This window comes from Microtus oregoni, unplaced genomic scaffold (genome assembly GCF_018167655.1).
Source record: "Microtus oregoni isolate MIOR12 unplaced genomic scaffold, Mior012 000047F_ref0000412, whole genome shotgun sequence".
NCBI classification, from domain to species: domain Eukaryota; kingdom Metazoa; phylum Chordata; class Mammalia; order Rodentia; family Cricetidae; genus Microtus; species Microtus oregoni.
The window spans coordinates 18,991,556-19,013,002 of record NW_024543221.1 but is presented as its reverse complement, the minus strand read 5'-3'; the positions used below and the strand labels follow the sequence as shown (position 1 = coordinate 19,013,002).

General features: G+C 37.5%; 1 protein-coding gene and 1 long non-coding RNA gene across 2 annotated transcripts in view; one reads left to right on the top strand and one right to left on the bottom strand.

Moving 5' to 3' along the window:
- Positions 1 to 21,447, top strand: part of Cr2 (complement C3d receptor 2) — a 30,585-nt gene that overhangs the window by 3,902 nt on the left and 5,236 nt on the right. Inside the window, exons 2-21 of the mRNA XM_041635258.1 lie at positions 219 to 398; positions 2,079 to 2,178; positions 2,567 to 2,652; positions 3,174 to 3,572; positions 4,983 to 5,159; positions 5,243 to 5,345; positions 5,975 to 6,060; positions 7,195 to 7,587; positions 9,183 to 9,371; positions 9,452 to 9,551; positions 10,198 to 10,280; positions 10,850 to 11,257; positions 12,130 to 12,306; positions 12,381 to 12,471; positions 12,764 to 12,840; positions 13,645 to 14,052; positions 15,476 to 15,557; positions 15,851 to 15,933; positions 16,408 to 16,800; positions 18,130 to 18,315. Of these exons, the coding sequence (XP_041491192.1) occupies positions 219 to 398; positions 2,079 to 2,178; positions 2,567 to 2,652; positions 3,174 to 3,572; positions 4,983 to 5,159; positions 5,243 to 5,345; positions 5,975 to 6,060; positions 7,195 to 7,587; positions 9,183 to 9,371; positions 9,452 to 9,551; positions 10,198 to 10,280; positions 10,850 to 11,257; positions 12,130 to 12,306; positions 12,381 to 12,471; positions 12,764 to 12,840; positions 13,645 to 14,052; positions 15,476 to 15,557; positions 15,851 to 15,933; positions 16,408 to 16,800; positions 18,130 to 18,315 (3,801 nt within the window). The remainder of the gene's footprint in view (positions 1 to 218; positions 399 to 2,078; positions 2,179 to 2,566; positions 2,653 to 3,173; positions 3,573 to 4,982; positions 5,160 to 5,242; positions 5,346 to 5,974; positions 6,061 to 7,194; positions 7,588 to 9,182; positions 9,372 to 9,451; positions 9,552 to 10,197; positions 10,281 to 10,849; positions 11,258 to 12,129; positions 12,307 to 12,380; positions 12,472 to 12,763; positions 12,841 to 13,644; positions 14,053 to 15,475; positions 15,558 to 15,850; positions 15,934 to 16,407; positions 16,801 to 18,129; positions 18,316 to 21,447) is intronic.
- Positions 2,038 to 21,447, bottom strand: part of LOC121435806 — a 45,915-nt gene continuing 26,505 nt past the window's right edge. Inside the window, exon 3 of the long non-coding RNA XR_005972616.1 lies at positions 2,038 to 2,117. This is a non-coding gene — a long non-coding RNA (uncharacterized LOC121435806). The remainder of the gene's footprint in view (positions 2,118 to 21,447) is intronic.

The window sequence follows — 21,447 nt, the reverse complement described above, 5'->3', positions numbered from 1 at the left end:
AAAAAACATCTTCAGATATTATTTCTCTGCTCTGCTTTAAAAGCTTTTGAATCTCTGAATTTCTCTGTGTCTATCCATTCTAGAATTATATTCATAGATAATATTGCCCCAAACAAGAATACTTCTAAAGATCAAATTTGTTAGAATAATTGGTGACAGGAGGGAAGCAGAGAAACTTTAGCCTTTCTCAGCTTTGATATTTCTGTGGTCCTTTCTAGGTCAGTGTAAGTCGCTGCCGAGGTATACTTTTGCTAAACCTATTATTGAGAGTGATAAGTCTGAGTTTGCTGTTGACACAACTTGGAAATACAAATGCCTCCCTGGGTATAGTGGGAAGCCATTCGTAATCACCTGCTTAAAGAACTCCAAGTGGTCAGAGGCTCAGCAGCTCTGTAATCGTGAGTACTCCTACAAGCCATGTTTGTCTTCATCACTTTATCTGTACAGGATAGTATGCCATTTTCCAGACAAAAGACAAGTAAATTAGTATGTCATGGCAAGCAAAGTATGATGCCAGCCTCTTTTGTTTCCTTTAACTCCTAAATTTTCTGAATACTAGGGTTTAAGTCATCACCATGGTTAAGCATCATCTTCCTGACATCATTCTATGATTTTTACATTGTGTTAGAGAATACATGTTAGTATACAAAATAATATTAGTTTCATCTTATTCTTACCACATTTAATTCAAGAAATATTTTTATTAACTAACATGAGTGAAGCAGTAGACAGGGGATTGTGTAAGAGACAACACAAGTTACACATATATAACATATAACTGAGGATTGAACACAAGGCATTGTTCAGGCGAGGCAAGCACTCTATCTCCAGGCTTAATGAAGTTGTTTAATAGTAGAGGTAAACTGCTATTCAACCATAGGAAAATAAATGCTGTCTAAGAGAATTAGGGAGATTGAGGCCTTCTGGACAGAAATTTGGAGAAAATAATATCTTTGATATTTTAGGTTTTTTGGCTTGTTTGTTTTTTGAGACAGAGTTTCTTTGTGTAACAGTCCTAGTTGCCCTGGAACTAGCTCTTATAGACCAGACTGGCCTCAAACTCACAGAGCTCTGCCTACCTCTTCCTCCCAAGTGCTGGGATTTAAGGGTTGCACCACTATCACCCAGCAGAAATGATATCTTTGGAAAAACTGGAAAAAGATCAGTATGGTTTGAGTACATATAAACTCCAAGATTGTATACTTTTTCTTGTGAACAATGGTAATCCATCATGAATTTTTGAGTGGGAGGTATGATAGATTTATATTTATTTATTTATATTATATTTATTATTATAAAGATTATATTAATTATATTATATATAAAAGAAGAAATTTGGGCTAGAGAGATGGCTCAGTGGTTAAGAGCACTGCCTGCTCTTCTAAAGGTCCTGAGTTCAATTCCCAGCAACCAGAAGATAGCTCACAAACATCTAGAATGAGATCTGGTGCCCTCTCCTGGCCTGTGAGCATACATGCAGGCAGAATACTGTATACACAATAATTAAATAAATGAAGGAAGGAAGGAAGGAAGGAAGGAAGGAAGGAAGGAAGGAAGGAAGGAAGGAACTCATGCCATGTTATGGAGGAAGTACTAGACCAAGGGAGGCCAGCACTAGAAAGGTGAATTTTGCCACTCAACAATACAGTAAAACAATAAAAATGTCAAAGTAAGTGTTTGGGGAGATATTCTGGAATCCAGGCCCTCAAATTTTGTAACTAATTGAACTGAAGGATTAGAGGATGAGTTGTAGAGAGGAAATGATGTCTGTAGGCTTTTAATACAGGAGACATGGAAAATGATGCCATTAGCTGAGATTTTAATAATGAGAACTGAGTTTTTAATATAGAATTGACCACAAATAAAGTTTTCTTTCATACACAGAAATATAGACAATAGGGTTTGAACAGTGTTCCAAAACTGACTGCTCCTTGAGAAAGCACACATTTTACAAATTTCAAAAATTGCTTTGAGAAAACATATGCAGAACCATCAGCAAGTCCAGTCAGGGAATTTAATAGAAAATGCATAAAGTCTTCTCCATCCCAGCCCCAAATCCTGTTTTGTTTCCCTTGTAGGTAGATCATGTGCAGCTCCTGGAGACGTCCTCCATGGCTCTGTGAATATAAGTATGGGTATCAAGTTTGGGTCAACAATTACATATTCTTGTAATACAGGGTGAGTAGGCAGGATGCCTCTTCAGGGTATATGAATACAGAAATAATATTTCTAACCAGAAACCCTTTAATATGAATAAAAACAAAAGCACAGTCTCCTTGGCCTGCTTTAGAAATGACATTTCAGTGTTGCTCAGTTAAGGGGATCCTTAGAAAGAAAGAAGATGGAGCTACCTTGCTTCAATTTTAAGTCTCCGGTGCTATTGACAAGGAAGTCAGACTTCATTTGGCGATAATGTTGAACCTAGTAAAGAAGCACTACTTTATCACTATTTCACTGTATCATGCATGTTATTCTACCCTTTTCTCATTCTATAAGTGAAAAAAGTTCAGCTTTTCTAAAGTGTTAAGTGTGACCTGAATGTGATCAAGCACCTCTTTGCCTCCAGATATCGACTCATTGGTGACTCATCTGCTACATGTATTGTCTCAGACAATAGTCTAATTTGGGATACTGACAGGCCTACTTGTGAATGTGAGTAAAACGATCTCTTTACGGCATCCTACCAAATTTTTCTTATCCCTTTCTAAAGGGAAACTGGGCACCTACGCATAAAAATGAGTGCCTGAGACATTTCACTCGGTTTGGGTTGTTATGGACACAGCTCTGACTGATAGTCTTCCATGATCTCTAATTCTATCACACTATTCCATTAATGTTCTTATATGATGTTATTTATTGGTGAATAGGTTCTTACATTTAAAATATGCATGAGTTTACACATGACAAATGCAACCAAGTAAAATTGGATCACCCCAAGAAGTCTCTATTACAGAGTCTGTACTCTGTCTGGCCTCATAGCTTTTTGACCTTTTAAACAGCCAGTTCCATGTATTTTTCTTTCTGGGTTATTTTTATTTGATCAGAATACAGAATTTCATTATTAAAAAATAAGTTATAGGAAAAGTTTAAGTTTTGTTTATGAAAATGAAGACTAAATTTTCAAAAAATATTTCAATGCCTTCTCTCTTTTCTTAACTACTTCCCTTCTAAAGCTATTCCTTGTGAGTCACCTCCAGCCATTGCCAATGGGGACTTTTACAGAAGCAGTATAGACACCTTTTTCTATGGAATGGTAGTAAAGTATCATTGCCATGTTGGAAAAAATGGGGAAAAACTGTTTGACCTGGTGGGTAAGGAGTCAATACATTGCACCAGCAAAGACAATCAAGTTGGCATCTGGAACAGTCCGCCCCCTCAGTGTATTCCTATAGTCAAGTGCCCACTGCCACAAATTGAAAATGGAGAAGTGGAGTCTGGATTTAAACATTCCTTCTTCTTAAATGACACAGTAATGTTTAAGTGCAAGTCTGGCTTTTCTATGAAAGGCAGCAGTATAGTGTGGTGCCAGCCAAACAGCAAATGGAGCCCTCCACTGCCAACATGCTTCAGGGGTAAGTTTGGCTGAAACTTTGGGTATCTGGACAACAAATATTTGCAAAATGTTTAACGTTACTAATCATCAGGGAAACGCAAATCAAACCACAATTATATATGACTTCACTTTATAATGACTCATCAAAAAATATAGAACTGGAGAGTTGGCTCAGTGTATAAAGTGCTTGATGTACAAATGTGAAGGCATGAGCTTAATAAACAAAACCTATATATTAAAAAAGCCTTGTGTAGTGGCACATGCTTATAATCCCAGAATCTGAGAGGCAGAGACAGACAGATCCCTAGGGCTTGCTGAAAAGTCTAGCTTAGCTGTTGAGCCAGTTCCCTTGTCTCATAAAATAAGATAATCTCCTCTATATGCATATGTATCAGTGTATACTCTCACATACATACACATACACACACACAAGCATGAGGTCCTGAATCAATTTCTACACATATAAAGACTCCTCCATTGCACAATATATCAAATGCTGTTAAGAATAGAGACAAAAGTCAGATTAGATAGGGGAAATAAGTTCCAGTGTCCCTATAAACAGTAGAATTCTCACTGTTTATTATATCTTTTCACATATATTTTTAAATCTAGAATAAAGGATTTTGAAAGTTTTCACTTGCAAAGAAATAAGTTTTAGAAGACAGATGTTTACCCTTATTTTCATATTACACAATATACTTATCTGAGCATGACGTGGTTTCTCAAAAATATGTACGATTACATCTTTTGAAGAATAAAAGTAATTTTAAAACCCAGTACAAAAGTTCATCATTAGAGTTTTAGATAGTTGTACTTTATTTAAATGAGGATAAATTCTCCATTATATTGGCCATATTGAAAGATGGAATTGACTAAGATAAGAATTTGATTCAAAATTTTGTAGATATCCATCTTGATAATGAAAATAAGTTTTGTGGAAGAAAGCTGCTAGTTATCTTGAGCCTGTTGCCCCTATTCTCGCCTTCTACTCCTAATATAAACTGTCTGCCTTTCTAAAAGCCTGGCAACAAAATTCAGAAGCCTCAAAAGCTTTGTTTTTGAAATTAATGGAATGTGGCAGATTTGGGTGGGGAAAATTTGTGTTATAAAAGTTTGATTCCTTTTCTAGCCTGTTGATGGAAGGCTATCTCAGATTGTTTAATAGAATAAGGTGAAAATAAGTAACAGTAATATTCACTGGCATGGATCAAGAAAGAGAGAGCAGATAGACATATAGCTTTTCACATCTAGGCAGAAAAAGGCACATTAAGCCCACTCTATGACCCTACTTCTCTGCCTTAGTATGGAAGAGTTGCTATGAACACCCTTATCCCACCCAACTAAGCACAAGACAGCTAGCTGTAAGTTATAAAGAATAAAGTTCTTATTGCAGAAATAAAAGGACTTTCTGGTCCTATTCTTTCCTCAGGATGTCTACCACCTGAAAAAATCCACCACGGTGATTATAACGAAAAAGATAAGGAATTCTTTTCTGTTGGCCAGGAAGTGTCATATACCTGTGAACCTGGCTATAATCTCGTTGGAACTAACCTGGTCCAGTGTACATCCTTTGGAACCTGGAGCCATGCAGCCCCAACATGTGAAGGTGCCTAGCCACTCTGCTCTATTCAAAGGAAATTCAATAGTTTCCTGACTCTTCATGTGCAAGTTCTCTCATTCTTTCCCTAGTGAAATCATGTGGTGCCCTTCCAAGCCAACTTCTCAATGGCCGTGTGATTCTTCCTTCTAACCTCCAACTTGGGGCAGAGGTTTCCTTTATTTGTGATAAAGGGTGAGTGTGAACTGATAGGTCCTGCCCTAATGGTTTCCCATAATGATTCAAAATATGAATTCTAAAGTTAATTAAGCTTTCACTGTCTTACATTTTCTTTCCTTTTCTTGACGCTTTCTGACTAAGAACTCTATCATTAACCAATTCCTTTTTCTTTTCTTTTCTTCAAGTGTGTATATTTTGTGCTTGACCAGCAAAAGTAAGAGATGTCATTTCATCAACTGGAAATTCAAAGTTTTGGTTCACAAATTAAGACTCCTGTTATGGAGAATGAATGAAAACCTTGGACTTAGTGATACTCATTGAAATTAGCTTGGGTAACAAGGTCTTTGCTATTTTCTCTATAGGAATTGAGACTGTTTTCCTCAAAATGATCTAGATAATCTTGACATGTGGATGCCAAAGAGGAGAGGGAGAATTCTAAAGAAAAGATGCATTTTTAGTATGTTTTAATCCATTATTGATTTACTGTTTGGTGGAGCAGATTCACAAGTAACTGTGTGCTTTTTCTTAAGTCATAATATTTTAAAATGCATACCATCCTACAAATGCTTGAAAGAAGTGATTCAGTCTGTACAGTTGAAAGGTGGGTTGTTCTAGTGATGATTTGCTGCTCCTTATTGTTTAAGGTTCCAGTTAAATGGCAAATCTTCTAGTCAGTGTGTCCCAGAAGGAGAGACAGTAGTCTGGAACAATAAGTTTCCTGTCTGTGAACGTGAGTAGAAAATAAACAAAATCAAATGTGGATCTTGTCTTTGATTCTATATTCCCACGCAGTTATCAAATAAAACACCTCACCCAACTATGTACTTTGAATAGATATTTGCCACTTTTCTTTTTAAAAATGCAGGAAAAAAGTATTAAATTTGTTCACATGTTAACATATTAAATTGTGATTCTGTAAACAAAGAAACAAAGGCTTTGAAAAGTTGCCTGTAACAAAACTAATCATAGGCCTTTCTAGTGTACTAAAACTCTGGTTGTGCCTCCATATGTCATTTCTTGTACTCAAGAGCTCCATCTAGGGTCAAGTGGACATTAGTGGAAATTCATTCTGCAACAATTCATATACAACTATGATGTATATATGTCATAGTAGCTGTTAACAGCTAATACCCTTAAGGATGTATAAAGAATATGAGCTCAATACTCAAATGGTTTTCTCAAAGGTATCCAGAATTAAGGTGTTGCAAATGACTTGTAATGAGGCTGCAGTGTCTTCAATAACAGTGTCTCAGGTGACTATGCCACCCGCAAGCTGTCTGTGTATTTCAAATAGGCACTGAATAACTAGTGTACTTTGGGTACTGTATCTGCCCATTTCACATGCTTTTGTCTCTCTATATTCTTATCATACCTTATGTAGCCCGAACTATAGACTGGGAAACTGAGGCTAGGGGAGGGTACGACTTGCCTAAGGTCATACAGCTATTGAATGACAGTGAGGATTTGAAATGAGGGCTATTAAGCCCAAATCAGCCAACACTGACTCCCTACAAGCAATTAGCATGTCATTAACATATTTTAAGTTTGCCTTTTTGTTTATTAAAAATATTTAGAGTAAAAAATATTATAGAAAAATCCCTGAAAGTACAGATTAGATAGATTTTTTTTCTATTTTCTCTATTTCTTTGTTGTCTGGTTAGAGTGATTCATACTGATTTCTTTGACAAGGATCAAGAAAGAAGTAAGAGCATAAGCATTTGGAAATGAAAACACTATAAGTAAAGTCATAACCAAGCATTGAATTTCTAAGAATATTTCTTGAAAAGTGATTTGACCTATACTTGGAGCTTTTACTTATTTTTTTAATGATTAATATACTCATCTGGTCTCTTCTGCTTTTCAGAGATTTTTTGTGACCCTCCTCCTGAAGTCAAAAATGCTCGGAAACCCTTCTATTCTCTTCCCATACCCCTTGACACTGTTGTGCGGTACACTTGTTTACTTAACTACCGCCTCATTGGAGAAAAGACTATGCTTTGTAAAAGTAAAGATCAAGTGAAGGCCGCTTGGGATAAATCTCCTCCTATATGTGAAAAATGGAATAAGTATTCTTCTTGTTCAGAGCCCAGCATACTAGGGGGATTCAAAAGTAAACAATCTAAATCACCACCATTCAAACATGGTGATTCTGTGACATTTGCCTGTAAAGCCAACTTCACCATGAAAGGAAACAAAACAGTCTGGTGCCAAGCAAATAATATGTGGGGACCATCACCACTGCCAGTCTGTGAGAGCAGTAAGTATAGAAATAAAACCTAGTCAAGGGCCTGGGTTTACCAGTTGTGAGCATTGAGTGTGGAAATGAAGCTTCATCAAGGCCTGAGACCTGCCAACCTGTGAGAGTGTTGAGTATGGAAGTGGAACCTCACTGAAGACAAGGATCTTCCACTTATGGGCAGATCATTTTGTTGCATGCTCCCAAAGGCTGAATTGTATAGGTCTTGTCCCTAGAGCTTGAGCTGGCTTGTGGGAGACCATCCCCAATGCTGGGGTGCCTCTGCAAACATGTTCACAAGAGACCTACTCTCTACTCACACCATCTCCTGGGCTCTAGCATTTCGGGTCAACTAACTTTAAAAATAGAGATTGCTGTGAATGTTTTATTCTTGTTTCATCAAGTTTATATTGTTAATGAATCTAATTCTTAAGTTTAATTCTGAGGGCATAGAAATTGTCAGTATATGACAAAATTATATTATCAAAATATTTTAATAAAGAACAATATTGATAAATTCCAAATAGATTATAGAACTTAGGAGGCGCTATTATAAATATGATCCACTCTGACTTGGGAGCACAGCTGCAGTCTCAGCTTCACAGGAGGTTGAAGTAAGAGATTACAAGTCCATGGCCTGCCTGGGCCACACTGTAATTTTTTGTTTTTATTTTTGTTTTTGAGACAGGGTTTCTCTGTATCTTAGGAGCCTGTCCTGGAACTAGCTCTTGTAGACCAGGCTGGTCTCGAACTCACAGAGATCAGCCTGCCTCTGTCTCCCGAGGGCTGGGTTTAAAAGTATGCACCACCACCACCTGACTCACACTGTGTTTTTAAAGCCAGCCTGGGCAACTTGGCCAGATTTTGTCTCAAAATAAAACATAACTAAAGGGATTGTGGGTGTAACTCAATGGCAGAGTGCTTCCCTAGTTCAATCCAAGTCCACAAATTATATTTATCTTACTTATATATCAATAGGTTGATTACCAGTAACCTCAAAATGGATTGTCTATGAAAAAAAACCTTAAAGATTTGGGTGAACCTATACATATTCAAATGAAAAAATCTAATACTTTTATCAAGTAATAAAAAGAAATTAGAATAGCATATTTTATACATAATGCACATATTTATATACTTGTTATATATAAGATAATAATAAATTTTATTAGTAATGTTTATTAGAGTAATCCTCTGAATGATAGGCTTAAAGATGAATAAAAATGAGCCTTCTAGCAACTGAAATTTTTCTCAAGGCAAAAATATAACTAAAGATGAAAATAGAACAATAAAGCTGGGTGTAGTGGTACATACCTTTTATCTCCACAGTTGGGAGGCAGAGGGATGTGGATCTTTGTGAGTTCAAAGATAGCCTGATTTACACAGAGAGTTCCAGGACAGCCAGGGTTGCTTAGTGAGACCATATCCTCCAAAAATTGCAATTATTTTTGCATAAAAGGAAACAAGCCATATCCAGTTGGGATTGAGTTGAAAACTAATGGTGACTGGTCACCAAAGATTGCATGCCATTTATTTAGATCTGTGTCCTAAGCTGGCATCTATATTCATAAGTATATATTATCTGATGGCCTTTTCTCCTTTGTGTATGTGTAAAGATTTCCCCCGAGAGTGCCCATCACTTCCCACGATCCGTAATGGACACCGTACAGAGCAGCATGTTGTCAAGTTTGTTCCAGGGTTGTCTGTGACATTCAGTTGTGATTCTGGTTATTTGCTTAATGGACAAAAGACAATTAAGTGCTTATCTTCAGGAGACTGGGATGGTGTCTTCCCCACATGCAAAGGTATCTTAAATTTACTATCTACTGGGGACTCGCCTGATATTTGCCAAGACTTACTTCTTATTCTTGCCATTCTTTCCTAGAGGCCAAATGTGAACCTCCAGGACAGTTTCCCAATGGACAGATAAAAGAACCTATAGGTCTTCAGGTTGGCAAAACTGTGCACTTCTCCTGTAATGAAGGGTGAGTATCAGGAGGGTCTGTAAAATTTAATGCCCTTGGATTATATGTGCCTGCTGTGAACTATAATGTCTGAGGTTTCTGTGTATCTTTGGCTGTCCAGTTCCTGCAATCGTTAAGTCCCCCCCAAGAAAATAACACAGAGGTCTACATTAATCTACTGATTGGCCCATTATCTCAGGCTTCTTATTAACTCTTATAACTTATATTAACCAATTATTCTTATCTGTGTTAGCCACATGGCTCAGTACCTTTTTCAGTGAGGCAGTCACAACTTCTTTCTTCTGTGTCTGGGCAGGACTGCAGAGAAATAGGCTTTCCTCTTCTCAGAATTCTCCTGTTCTCATTGCCCTGCCTCTACTTCCTGTCTGATTGTCCCACCTATACTTCCTGCCTGGCTACTGGCCAATCAGCATTTATTTAAAACATAATTGACAGAATACAGAATTGTCCCACAGCACTATAAAGTCAGGAGAAGGAATGTGAATGAGCCTAGATGTAATTCAGGAATAATCTGGAATGAGGTAGTGCAAGAGAATAATAAATGGGTAACTGTACAGATTAAATGGACCTTTGATAGATTTAAATCAAGCTTACTAGTTTTTCAACACAAACTGCCTAATAGTAATAAATTTCAACCTGTCTCCAGATACAAATTACAAGGACAACCTTCTAGTCAGTGTGTAATTGTTGAACAGAAAGCCATTTGGACCAAGAAGCCGGTATGTAAAGGTAGGTAAGACAGTGGTGGTTTGGTAAGGAAATACAGGGGTTCACACACAATGCATCCTTGGCTTTGCTATAAGCGTGTGTGGGGTGTGTGTGTGTGTGAAAGAGAGAAAGGAAGGAAGGAAGGAAGGAAGGAAGGGAAGAAGGAAGGAGGGAGGGAGGGAGGGAGGGAGGGGGAGGGGGGGAGGGAGGGAGGGAGGGAGGGGGGATGGAGGGAGGGAAGGAGGGAGGGAGGGAAACAGAGAGAGAGAGAGAGCAAAATAAAACAAAACAAAACTAGAAATCTTAAGGGTCTGATCTGCACCACAATGCCCTTCAATTATCTTTTTATTCTGTTTCCTTAAGTCAAATGAAGCAAGCAACTTTTCTTTCTCTCAAAGACCCATGTTCTTAGTGAGGAAATTTGAGCCATGCACATAAAGAAGATTGTGTATTTGGTAACTAGAATGAAGAAATTAGCAAAGGAGACGTACTCAAAAATAAAGTTTTAAAATCACATTTTAATTATATTGCATTAGTTGACTGAATGACTCATTGCAGATTCAGAAATCACTGTCCTTTACCTTCTCTAGAAATTCTCTGCCCCCCACCTCCACCTGTTCTTAATGGAAGACATACAGGCAGCTTTTCAGCAAATGTATCATATGGAAGCACAGTTACCTATACCTGTGACCCAAGCCCAGAGAAAGGAGTGAACTTCATTCTTATTGGAGAGAAGACTATCTATTGTACCAGCGACAGCAAGAAGAGTGGGATCTGGAGTGGCCCTGCTCCACGTTGTGAACTTTCGACTTCTGCAGTTCAATGTCTAAAACCCCAGATAGATAGAGGTCAAATTTTATCTATTTTGAAAGATAAATATTCCTATAATGACACTGTGACATTCTCTTGTGAATCTGGCTTTAACTTGAAGGGCAGCAAGAGAATTCGATGCAATGCACAGGGCACGTGGGAACCATCAGTACCAGTATGTGAAAAAGGTGAGTGCTATCAGAAGATGAATCATTTCAAAAATTTAGAGGAAGGGCCTATGGACTTTACACAGGGCCCTTTGTAGTCCCTATACATTCAGTCACACAATAGTGGATGTAAATAAGAAAGAAGTCTTTCTTAGCCCTCCCTCGCCTCTATGGAAATACACTAAAGTTTACTAAGTTGTTCATTTCTCTTAGAAATATAAGAGCAAAAATACTTGTTTGTCTTAATAGTATTTTTTCCTGGTTTTTAGAGACAAGGTTTCTTTGTAACTTTGGAGCCTGTCCTGGAACTACTTCTTGTAGACCAGGCTAGCCTTGAACTCATAAAAAATCCACCTGCCTATGCCTCCTGAGTGCTGGGATTAAAGGCATGCACCACCACTGCCCGGCTTTAACAGTAATTTTTAAAAGGGAAGTTACCAACGCTTTCGCCTGCAGGTGTATTAAAATCTTCCATAAAGTCTTCTAAGATAATTCCTTCAGAAGGGAAAAGCTGGTGTAATGGCACATGTCCAAAATGCTGCAACTGGGGAGACTAATACAAGAAGGTTGTGAATTTGAAATCAACTTGGGGTATATAGTAAAACCCTATCTTTTTAAAGAAAAATGAAAGGACGAAAAAAAAAAAAGAGTGGATTGACTGGGGCACAGGAAATGAGTTATAGCAAGCAGGAGCCAAACAGATCAGTGGCAGCCTGAGTACAGAAAAGAAAATATAATTGAGAAATGATAACCTGAAATTACCCAAGGACAGCAAAAATACCCTCTGTTCCAGACAGCTGCCACGAGAATGGGGTTCTATTAATTTTGACTTCTTTGGCTCGGTTTCTATTTTTTACTCTAAAATTGTTTTATTGTATCTGCTTTTCCTTTAGAATGTCCAGCTCCTCCTAAAATCATCAATGGGCAAAAAGAAGATAGGCACGTCCTCAACTTTGATCCTGGAACATCCATAAGATATAGCTGTGACCCTGGCTATTTACTGGTGGGAGAGGATACTATACACTGTACTCCTGAGGGAAAGTGGACACCCATTGCCCCCCAGTGCAAAGGTATTACTCTACAACTACAGATATTTAGCCAAAGATTGTCTTGTGTTGTTACTCATTTTTATCTTTTTTCTTAGTTGCAGAATGTAAACCAGTAGGACCACATCTCTTTAAGAGGCCTCAGAGTCAGTTTATTAGGGCAGCTGTAAATTCTTCTTGTGAGGAGGGGTGAGTGAAGAATCTATCATCCTGAATGAGGTCTGTCTTATCAGTACCCACTGAAAACTGTGTGTAAGAGTTCGCCTTAAAGGTCCTCCTTTGTCATGTGCTCATGGGTATTTATCACAATACTTTTCCATGCATGGGAACTACACAATGGATGGATGGTGCTGAAGTAGGCTATATTGTTTTTTTCTGTTGCATTTTGTCCTAAAATTTATCAGTCTGCCTCTGAAGCCCATAGTACTGGCTTAGCTTATTGGTAATGACATGGCCAAATGATACGACTCTTTGTCTCCAGGTCCCAGTTAAGTGAGAGTGCTTATCAGCTGTGCCAAGGTACAATTCCTTGGTTTTTAGAGATTCGTCTTTGTAAAGGTGAGTAACAAAATTGACAGAGGACTTAAAGTGATATAAGATAGACGAGTGCCCTATTTTAGACTATGTTATGGAATTAGCACACTGTTTTGTCAAGTTTTATGGCTATTTATTTTGCCATCTTTCTTCTCTCACCTCTTTCTACTTTAATCAGTCAAATTCCATGTACTTAGTTACCAAGTTTATGTTGTGGTTTAGGATTATCAGAATATAGAGAGTCATAACTATCTGAGTCACTACCCTACTTTGGGTTACATCAAGGTTTAGTGAAGAGGTTAGGAGATTGATATCCAATATCAACCCAGATCTGTTCCTACTGTCTAATACCTGTATGACCTTTGGCAACATATATGAATTGTAGAAACTCTAGTCTCATCAGTAAATGTTCCACTAAACCACAGGTTTGGGTTATTAGAATAAAATGGTACTGTACCTACTTTCTGGATGATGAAAATTCCTATTGTAAAGCAGGTGCTCAACCAGCAATAATTATCCTTAGTCAACCATATAGCTATTGTAACAAAATATCCTCCAAAAGTGTGATTCTGTCACTTGTACCTTTGATTCTCATATTGACTGTAATAAAATAATTACTAATTTAATTAGTGAATATTGGGTCTTACTACCACATGTTCCTTTTTCAATACCAATCTTATTTTCATAAAAATCAAATATTAAATATATAATAATGTTTAATATAGCTCATAGCATGAGCATTCATCCACACCCTTCATAGAAACACGGTCATAACTTTGCACTTCTAACCTTGGTTCAGATGTCTACAGTATCTTTTTATGTCCCCAGAAATTACCTGTCCACCACCTCCTATTATCCACAATGGGACACATACAGGGAGTTCCACGGAAGATGTCCCATATGGAACTGTGGTCACCTACACATGTTATCCCGGGCCAGAGGAAGGAGTACAATTCAACCTCATTGGGGAGCGCACCATCCACTGTACAAGTGGAAGCAGAGGAAGAGGCTCCTGGAGTGGCCCTGCTCCCCTCTGTAAACTTTCCCTCCCTGCTGTCCAGTGCTCAGATGTCCATGTGGCAAATGGATATAAGCTGCCTGGCAAAGGAGCCCCATATTTCTACAATGATAGTGTGACGTTCAAGTGTAACAATGGATACATTTTGAATGGAAGTAGTCAGATTCGTTGTAAAGCCAATAATACCTGGGATCCTGAAATACCACTTTGTGAAAAAGGTAAAAAGTCAAACCCAATGGGAATTTTAAATGGCATTATACTTATTTATATTTTTCTTTTCTGTTTTTTATTTTTTTTTCCTCAAGACAGAGTTTCTCTGTGTAACAGCCCTAGCTGTACTGGAACTCACTTTATAGACCAGGCTGGCCTCGAAGTCACAGAGATCCACCAGCCTCTGCCTCCTGAATGCAGGGATTAAAGGCATATGCCACCACCACAGCCAGTTTTTTTTTTTTAATTGAAGAGCTGGAGATCAAACATAGGGCCTTACACAAACTAGGCAAGTATAAACTACATCTCCAGCCACTATAGTTTAATTTATTATTTTCTACTCAAAACAAGAGTCTTTTTTAAAAAAGCAAAAGGGATATAGATTTCCTTCATATTTCCTCCATTACATAGAAAGCTATACATGTGTTGTATTGTGGTCTTTGCATGAGGGTACCTTTGGATTTGGAACATGTTCAGGGTATTGATGAAGGAAGGTCACTGGATAATTAATAAAGAAACTGCTTGGCCTGATAGGTTAGAACATAGGTGGGTGGAGTAAACAGAACAGAATGCTGGGAGGAAGAGGAAGTGAGCTCAAACACCACGCTGCTCCTCTCCGGGACAGACGTGATGAAGCAAGCCACCAGGTCAGACATGCTGAATCTTTCCCGGTAAGACTGGTGCTACATAGATTACTAAATATGGGTTAGGCAAAATAAGTTACCACCGCGTGGTGCTACACACATTAATAGAAATGGGCCAAGCAGTGTTTATATAAATACAGTTTGTGTGTTGTTATTTCGGGGCATAAGCTAGCCAAGCGGCCAGGAGCCGGGTGGCAGGAACGCAGCCCACAGCTCCCACTACAGGGTATAAAATGAGAAGAACTTTTAAGGAAGCCTTTTACCAAAAAAAAAAAAAAAAAAAAAAAAAAAAAAAAAACAACCAAGTAACTAACGGAACATTCACATCATAGTCAGGACTTCCCAGTCCTAAAGACAGTAGACAGATTTGTTTCCTACAGCATGAATCCAGGATCACTAGTACAGCCACAGAACAGAAAACATTCTATTATGGATAAGAACTTACTGAATCATGCCTTCAAAGTTTCAGATTGGCACCAGCTGTTGTGTTCTTGCAGTTCTGGTATAGAGTGCTGTTGTTGGTGTTTATATGGCAAGTTCACTCTCCAGGCCACCACCCTCTTGGGCACCACCATTGTTGATATGCATGTAGAAATATGCTCCTGTGTATTTAGAATAATATGAACAATACACTTGTGACCTTTACCACAAGTTATGGGAAACTAATCCACCTGCTGCCTTCAGGACTATAGAGTCTTGCCCATAAGGTAAAGGCTATTTTGGTTCCTGAGTCATTTTTCTTTATGCTATGAGGAACCTAAAAGCAATCTCAACTTTGTCTCTTCAGAAGGATGTGAGCCTGTGCTAGAACTTCATGACCTTCCAGATGATTCACGCATAAAACTAGTGAATAGAGCCTGTCAACATGGGTGAGTATGAAGTTGTTTCTCTAAGAAAGAATTGTGTCTTAGTAAAACCCTTTGGGGATTCCTCATGCTTCGACCCACAAAGGTCGAACTAGCAACAGGTCCTGCCTGCTTTTCTGACATGGAGAGAGCTTTGCTAAGAGTTTCTTATATGTAAATAGCTTTCTCTTTTGGAGGACCAAGAGTTTAAGTTTCTTTGTGCTAAAGCAGACATTTAGAAGTACCTCTGTAGTTGTACAGTCTATGTTGCAGAAGTAAAATATTGAAAGTAAATGTAGTATAACAACTTTTTCTAGGTACCAGTTGACTGAACATACTTATGAAAAGTGTCAAAATGCTGAGAATGGGACTTGGTTCCAAAAGATTGCAGTTTGTAAAGGTAAATTATGGACACAGGGGAAGCCAACTATGGATTAGGGAGTTAGAAAGGGATAATCAATTAGTGGAGAGGAAGTTTACAACTTCTTTAATAGTTTATACTTTTCTTTGTATAAGATATGGAAAATCTTTTAGTCTTGATCAATGCTGGCATTAAGAAGCAATTTGCCAAGTTGGAGTGAGTATTTACCATATGTGTATGAATATGAATGTGTGTGTGTGTATATATATATATATATATTCTAATTTTACTAAATAGAAAAATATGTGGGATATTTCTAGAATATAGGAACACAGCTATATTTCTTCCTTTATATTTCATTTTATTTTCTGAAATTTTGGGGATCAATTTGCATGTAAATTTCATGTTCTAATTTCCAAAATTTAAATAATTTTCTATTCATATAAATTATAAGGCACTTGTATAGTGTTTATATTACGATGGAGACTCAAATTCTCCAAATCTCTTCTGCAGTTATTCTCTGTCAACCTCCACCAAAAATTGCAAATGGAAAGCATACAGGAATGATGATAGAGCACTTCCTATATGGAAATGAAGTCTTTTATGAATGTGATCAAGGGTTTGATCTTCAGGGAGAGAAAAGTTTGCAATGCAGAAATGATCCTAAAGGACATGGATCTTGGAGTGGGCCTCCACCAAAATGCCTAAAATCTTCTCCTCCAACTCATTGTCCTGATCCAGAAGTCAAACATGGATACAAACTCAACAAAACTCATTCTGCATATTCCCATAATGACATATTACATGTTGCCTGCAATCATGGTTTCATCATGAATGGCACTCACTTGATAAGGTGTCATACCAATAACACATGGATACCAGGTATACCAACTTGTATCAGAAAAGGTAAGCCATTTTTATTGGTTAAAAGTGAAATCTTTCACAAAATAAAAAAGGCTTTTGAGTATGCATTCTACCTAAAGCATCTAAAAACTATAGCAGTTAGTGTTTTATGAGATGATTTGCCTTTTCCTATCTCTTCACTTGACTCCCTTTTCTCTTTCCTTTGTACATTATAATGATTAATTTATATATTAATCAATCTCTAATTTATTCATTCTTATGAATTTAGTTGGAAAAGTGTGCACAACTTTGGGCAAATACTTGAGAAAAATATTTTGAAATTTTGATATTTAAGGCTATTGTGCCACCGAGAAAGAGGAAAAGTTCTGAAGAATGAACCTGACCTTCAAACCCACTATATGGAAACATAATTTTAGCTGTTATTTGACAGCTTGTTCCTGATAGTGCCTGTCCTCATTAGAGATTGTCAGGTGCAGCCTCATTAAATTAAGCTCCACAAAGGTGTGGTGTGACGCACACTCTGCTCTTCGTGCTACGTGTTACAGTACAGTTCGCGAGCTGGGCAAGGAGCTAGAGATTGAAACACACACACACAGGGGCGGGGAGGGAGGAGGGAGGGAGAGATGAAGAGGGGGAAGAAAGGAGGGAGAGATGAAGGGAGGGAGGAAGGGATGGAGGAAGGGAGGGAGGGAAGGAGGGAGGAAAGAGACAGAGACATGGGTCATCCTTGAATTCCCCAAGAATGCCAACTTTATTGTGTTCCAGGACAGCTTATATAGTGCCTTCCCTGACCAATGGCCATGTCCTAGCTCTCAGGATTTTGAGCTGCAAAGCCCCCAGAAACCACTCCCCTGTCTCGTGCTCAGAGCAGCTGCAAGCACAGGAAAATAAGTTGTTTGTTCAGAGCAGCTGCAAGCATAGGAGAAACAAGCTGTTAACAGGAAATTCAGGATCTGGGGGTCTACAGCCCCCAACAGTGTGATTTCACTGTTCCTGGGCATCTGTTTGTTGATATTGGGATGTTTGGTGCTTAGATAATTAGCCTGTTTATAACATAGAGGGAAAAATAATAGATCAATTAGCTGTAAAAACCATTACTCTTGCTCAATTGAGGGAATATAATAGAATAGCATAAAGTAATAAATTATATTTGTAGACCACAGTTACAGATATAGCACCATAGCATCATGTGTTCTACACTTTTCTCCTAATCGTATATGGTATAGAGAGGAAAAGCACACATTCATCTAAACTTGAGAATTAACTAATTTGCAGGTTTCACATTGCTTTTCTGTGTTGCTATTACTCAGGGATTGTGCTGTTTAAGTGTTATTCTTTGCCCTATTAAGTCTTTCCTTGTTGATCTCCAAGCTTTCTTAGGTTGTCCTTCTCCATCCACAATTGCCAATGGAAATCATACTGGTGAGAACATAGCTCTATTTTCTCCTGGAATGCCAGTCATGTACAGCTGTCACCATGGTTACCTTCTGGCTGGAGAGGCATTGCTTGTCTGTACTCATGAGGGTACCTGGAGCCAACCTGCCCCTTATTGCAAAGGTATTTTGTCTGCTTTGTTGTTGTTTTTAGCAAAGTAATTTGTCCCAAACATATATGTTCAGTTAAGCATTTTATCTTAAAATTGTTAGAGATTAATACTATGATTTAATTGAGTACATTTAATAAATTAATATATTAATCTCAGATCTTAAAATGAAAATGGCATAACTATATGACTAATTATTTAGTTAATAAAAATTAATTAATATTTAGAAAAATAATAATTATTTATATATGGAAAGTTGAAGTGATTTTTATAATTTAAGTAACTAAGCAAAGGTTATAATCACACTATTGTTAAAGTTTTTGTAAGAAGGCATTTGACATAAAATCAATAAAAATCACAGTTTCCTTTTGATTATATTTCCCTATTTGGTAGTGAGATTATGGTTAAGTTTTTCTATTGATTATTTGGGAATCTCACATCATTCACTCCGATTGCATTCACCTCCCAATCTCCTTATGTCTGCACCCCTCCACTGTGACCACTCCCTCCACAAAGAAAAGAAAAATACAAGTCAGTTTTGTGTTGTTTGTATACTCACTGGAGTATGGCCAAATTCCTAGTGACCAGCCCCCCAAGTGAGGATAACTCTTTCTCCACCTGCATCTGCACCAGAAGCTATCAACTGAGGAGAGCAGTGTGTTGTGCAGAGAAGGGAGGGGCCAGTTTTCCAATGCCCACTCTACAGCCTAAGGTGCTGGGACAGCTCTCCTGTACCCGCCACCAATGCACTGGCAGATGAGGGGTGGGGCCAGCTCTCCCACAATACAGACAATTTTTTAAACAATTTTACATATAAAATATAATCAGCAATGTATATTAAATAGGAATAATAAGTCAGTATATAATATGATTATACTTTATGCCAGATGCTGTGCATTGCTTCCATTATTATCTCATTTAATGTTCATGAAACCCATAAGAGTGGTACCATTGTTATTCCTGCTTTCTAGATAAGGTTTCAATGTCTCAGAGAGATCTGTGACTTACACAAAGTCATACAACTAGCAGTGAGGATTCAAGCAAAAGATCTTATACCAGGCATGTTTCTAATTTTCATATTGTAAAATGATATAATCATATACAAAATTCATGTTCAAGAACCATGCAATTGAGGGAAAAGATAGCTCAAGGGAAAGATGTGGTTAAGAGTCAAGCTGTTCTTCCACAGGACGCAAGTTCTGTACCTACCACTTACATAGGGTGACTCACAGCCTCCTATAACTCCAGATCCAGAGAATCCAATGCAGAAAAAGAGGATTTTCTGGTCTCTAAAGCACCTGCACACATATGCTGTTCTTACACACTCATGCACTCACATGCACACAAAGACACACACACACAGAGAAATCTTTAAAAATGTTATCAAAATTGTCACAAAATCATAACATTCTAAATATGTTTAAGATTTTGTGTTAGGTCACATTCATAGTTATTCAGCTGAATGTGGCCACCTGCGATTGCAAGTTGAACACTACTGATAGCTCATGTGCTCAAAATATTAAAGAAGAAATGAGAATGTGCATGGATGTATGAAGAGTTAGACTAGAAACCAAGAAGGAACAGTGATTTGGAACAATTAATATTCACCCCTTAATATTTTTAAAGAAGGTGTTAGAATTATTTAAACACTGTTAACATAGACACATAAACAAAAACCAATGCAGCTTAAGTTGCTAGGTAGTTGTTGAAAAATGCTTAAGGATAGCCACACCAGCTTGCTTCTTAGGTCAGCATAATTGAAAAATCTTTTTCCAACCCTTTACTCTAAGGTAATGTTTGTCTTTGAAGTTGAGGTATGTTTCTTGTATGCAGCAGAAAGATGTTTTTATATCCATTCTGTTAGCCTGTGTGTTTATATTGGCAAATTGAGTTCATTGATATTAATAGTAGGCAGAGGCTACTTATTCATTCCCAGATGCCCAGGCACAAAAAATAATCACACAGAAAATATATTACTTACGATGCTGCTTGGCCTATTAGCTTAGGCTTTTCATTAATTAACTTTTACATCTCAAATTAAACTATTTCTATTAGTTTGTGTTTTACCATGAGGCTCATGGCCTACTGGCAAGGTTTTGGCTGGTGTCTTACATATTTCTCCTTCAGCAGCTACATGACATCTCTCCGACTCTGCCTTCTTTCTCCCAGTATTCAGTTTAGTTTTCCTGCCTAGCTCTATTTTGCCTGTCATAGGCCCAAGCAGTTTCTTTATTCATTAACCAATAAAAGCAACACATATACAGAAGGACTTTCCACATCAATTAATGACTAGTATTTGTTAGTTCCTCTTATTTGATAGTGGTGGTGGTGGTGGTGGTGTGTTTCCCTTCTTTGGGTTTTGTTGATGTGGAATTATCTATTGCCTGTGTATTTGTGGGTGTAGCTAACTTCTTTGGGTTGGACTTTTCCTTCTAGTACTTCTGTAGAACTGGATTTGTGGATAGATATTGATTAAATTTAACTTTTGTAATGAAGAATCTTGTTTTCTCCGTGGATAGTTTTGGAAGTTTTGTTGGGTTTAGTAGTCTGGGATAGAATCCAATGTCTCTTAAAGTTTACAGGAACTCTATCCATGTTCTTTTGGCTTTTAGAGTCTCCATTGAGAAGTTGGGCATAATTCTGACAGGTTTGCCTGTATATGTTACTTGACCTTTTTCCTTTACAGCTTTTAATATTCTTTCTTTATTCTGTATGTTTAGTGGTTTGATTATTATATTGTGAAGGGATGTTTTGTCAGGTCCAGTCTATTTGGTGTTATATAAATTTTTTGTACCTCTATAGGTATATCCTTCTTTAGGTTGGGAGATTTTTCTTCTATAATTTTGTTGAATATATTTTCTGGGTCTTTGTTCAGAATTTCTTCTCTTTCTTCTATCCCTATTATTCTTAGGTTTTGTCTTTTCATAGTATCACAGATTTCCTAGAAATTTTGTGTTAGGCATTTTTTAGATTTAACATTTTCTTTGACTAATGAACCTATCTCCTCGATCAGATCTTCAATGCCTGAGATTTTCTCTTCCATCTCTTGTATTCTCTTGGTGATGCTTACATCACTTACTCTTTTCCAGCATTCCCTCAGTTTATATTTTCTCTATTGCTTCTATTTTCATTTTAAGGTCTTTAAC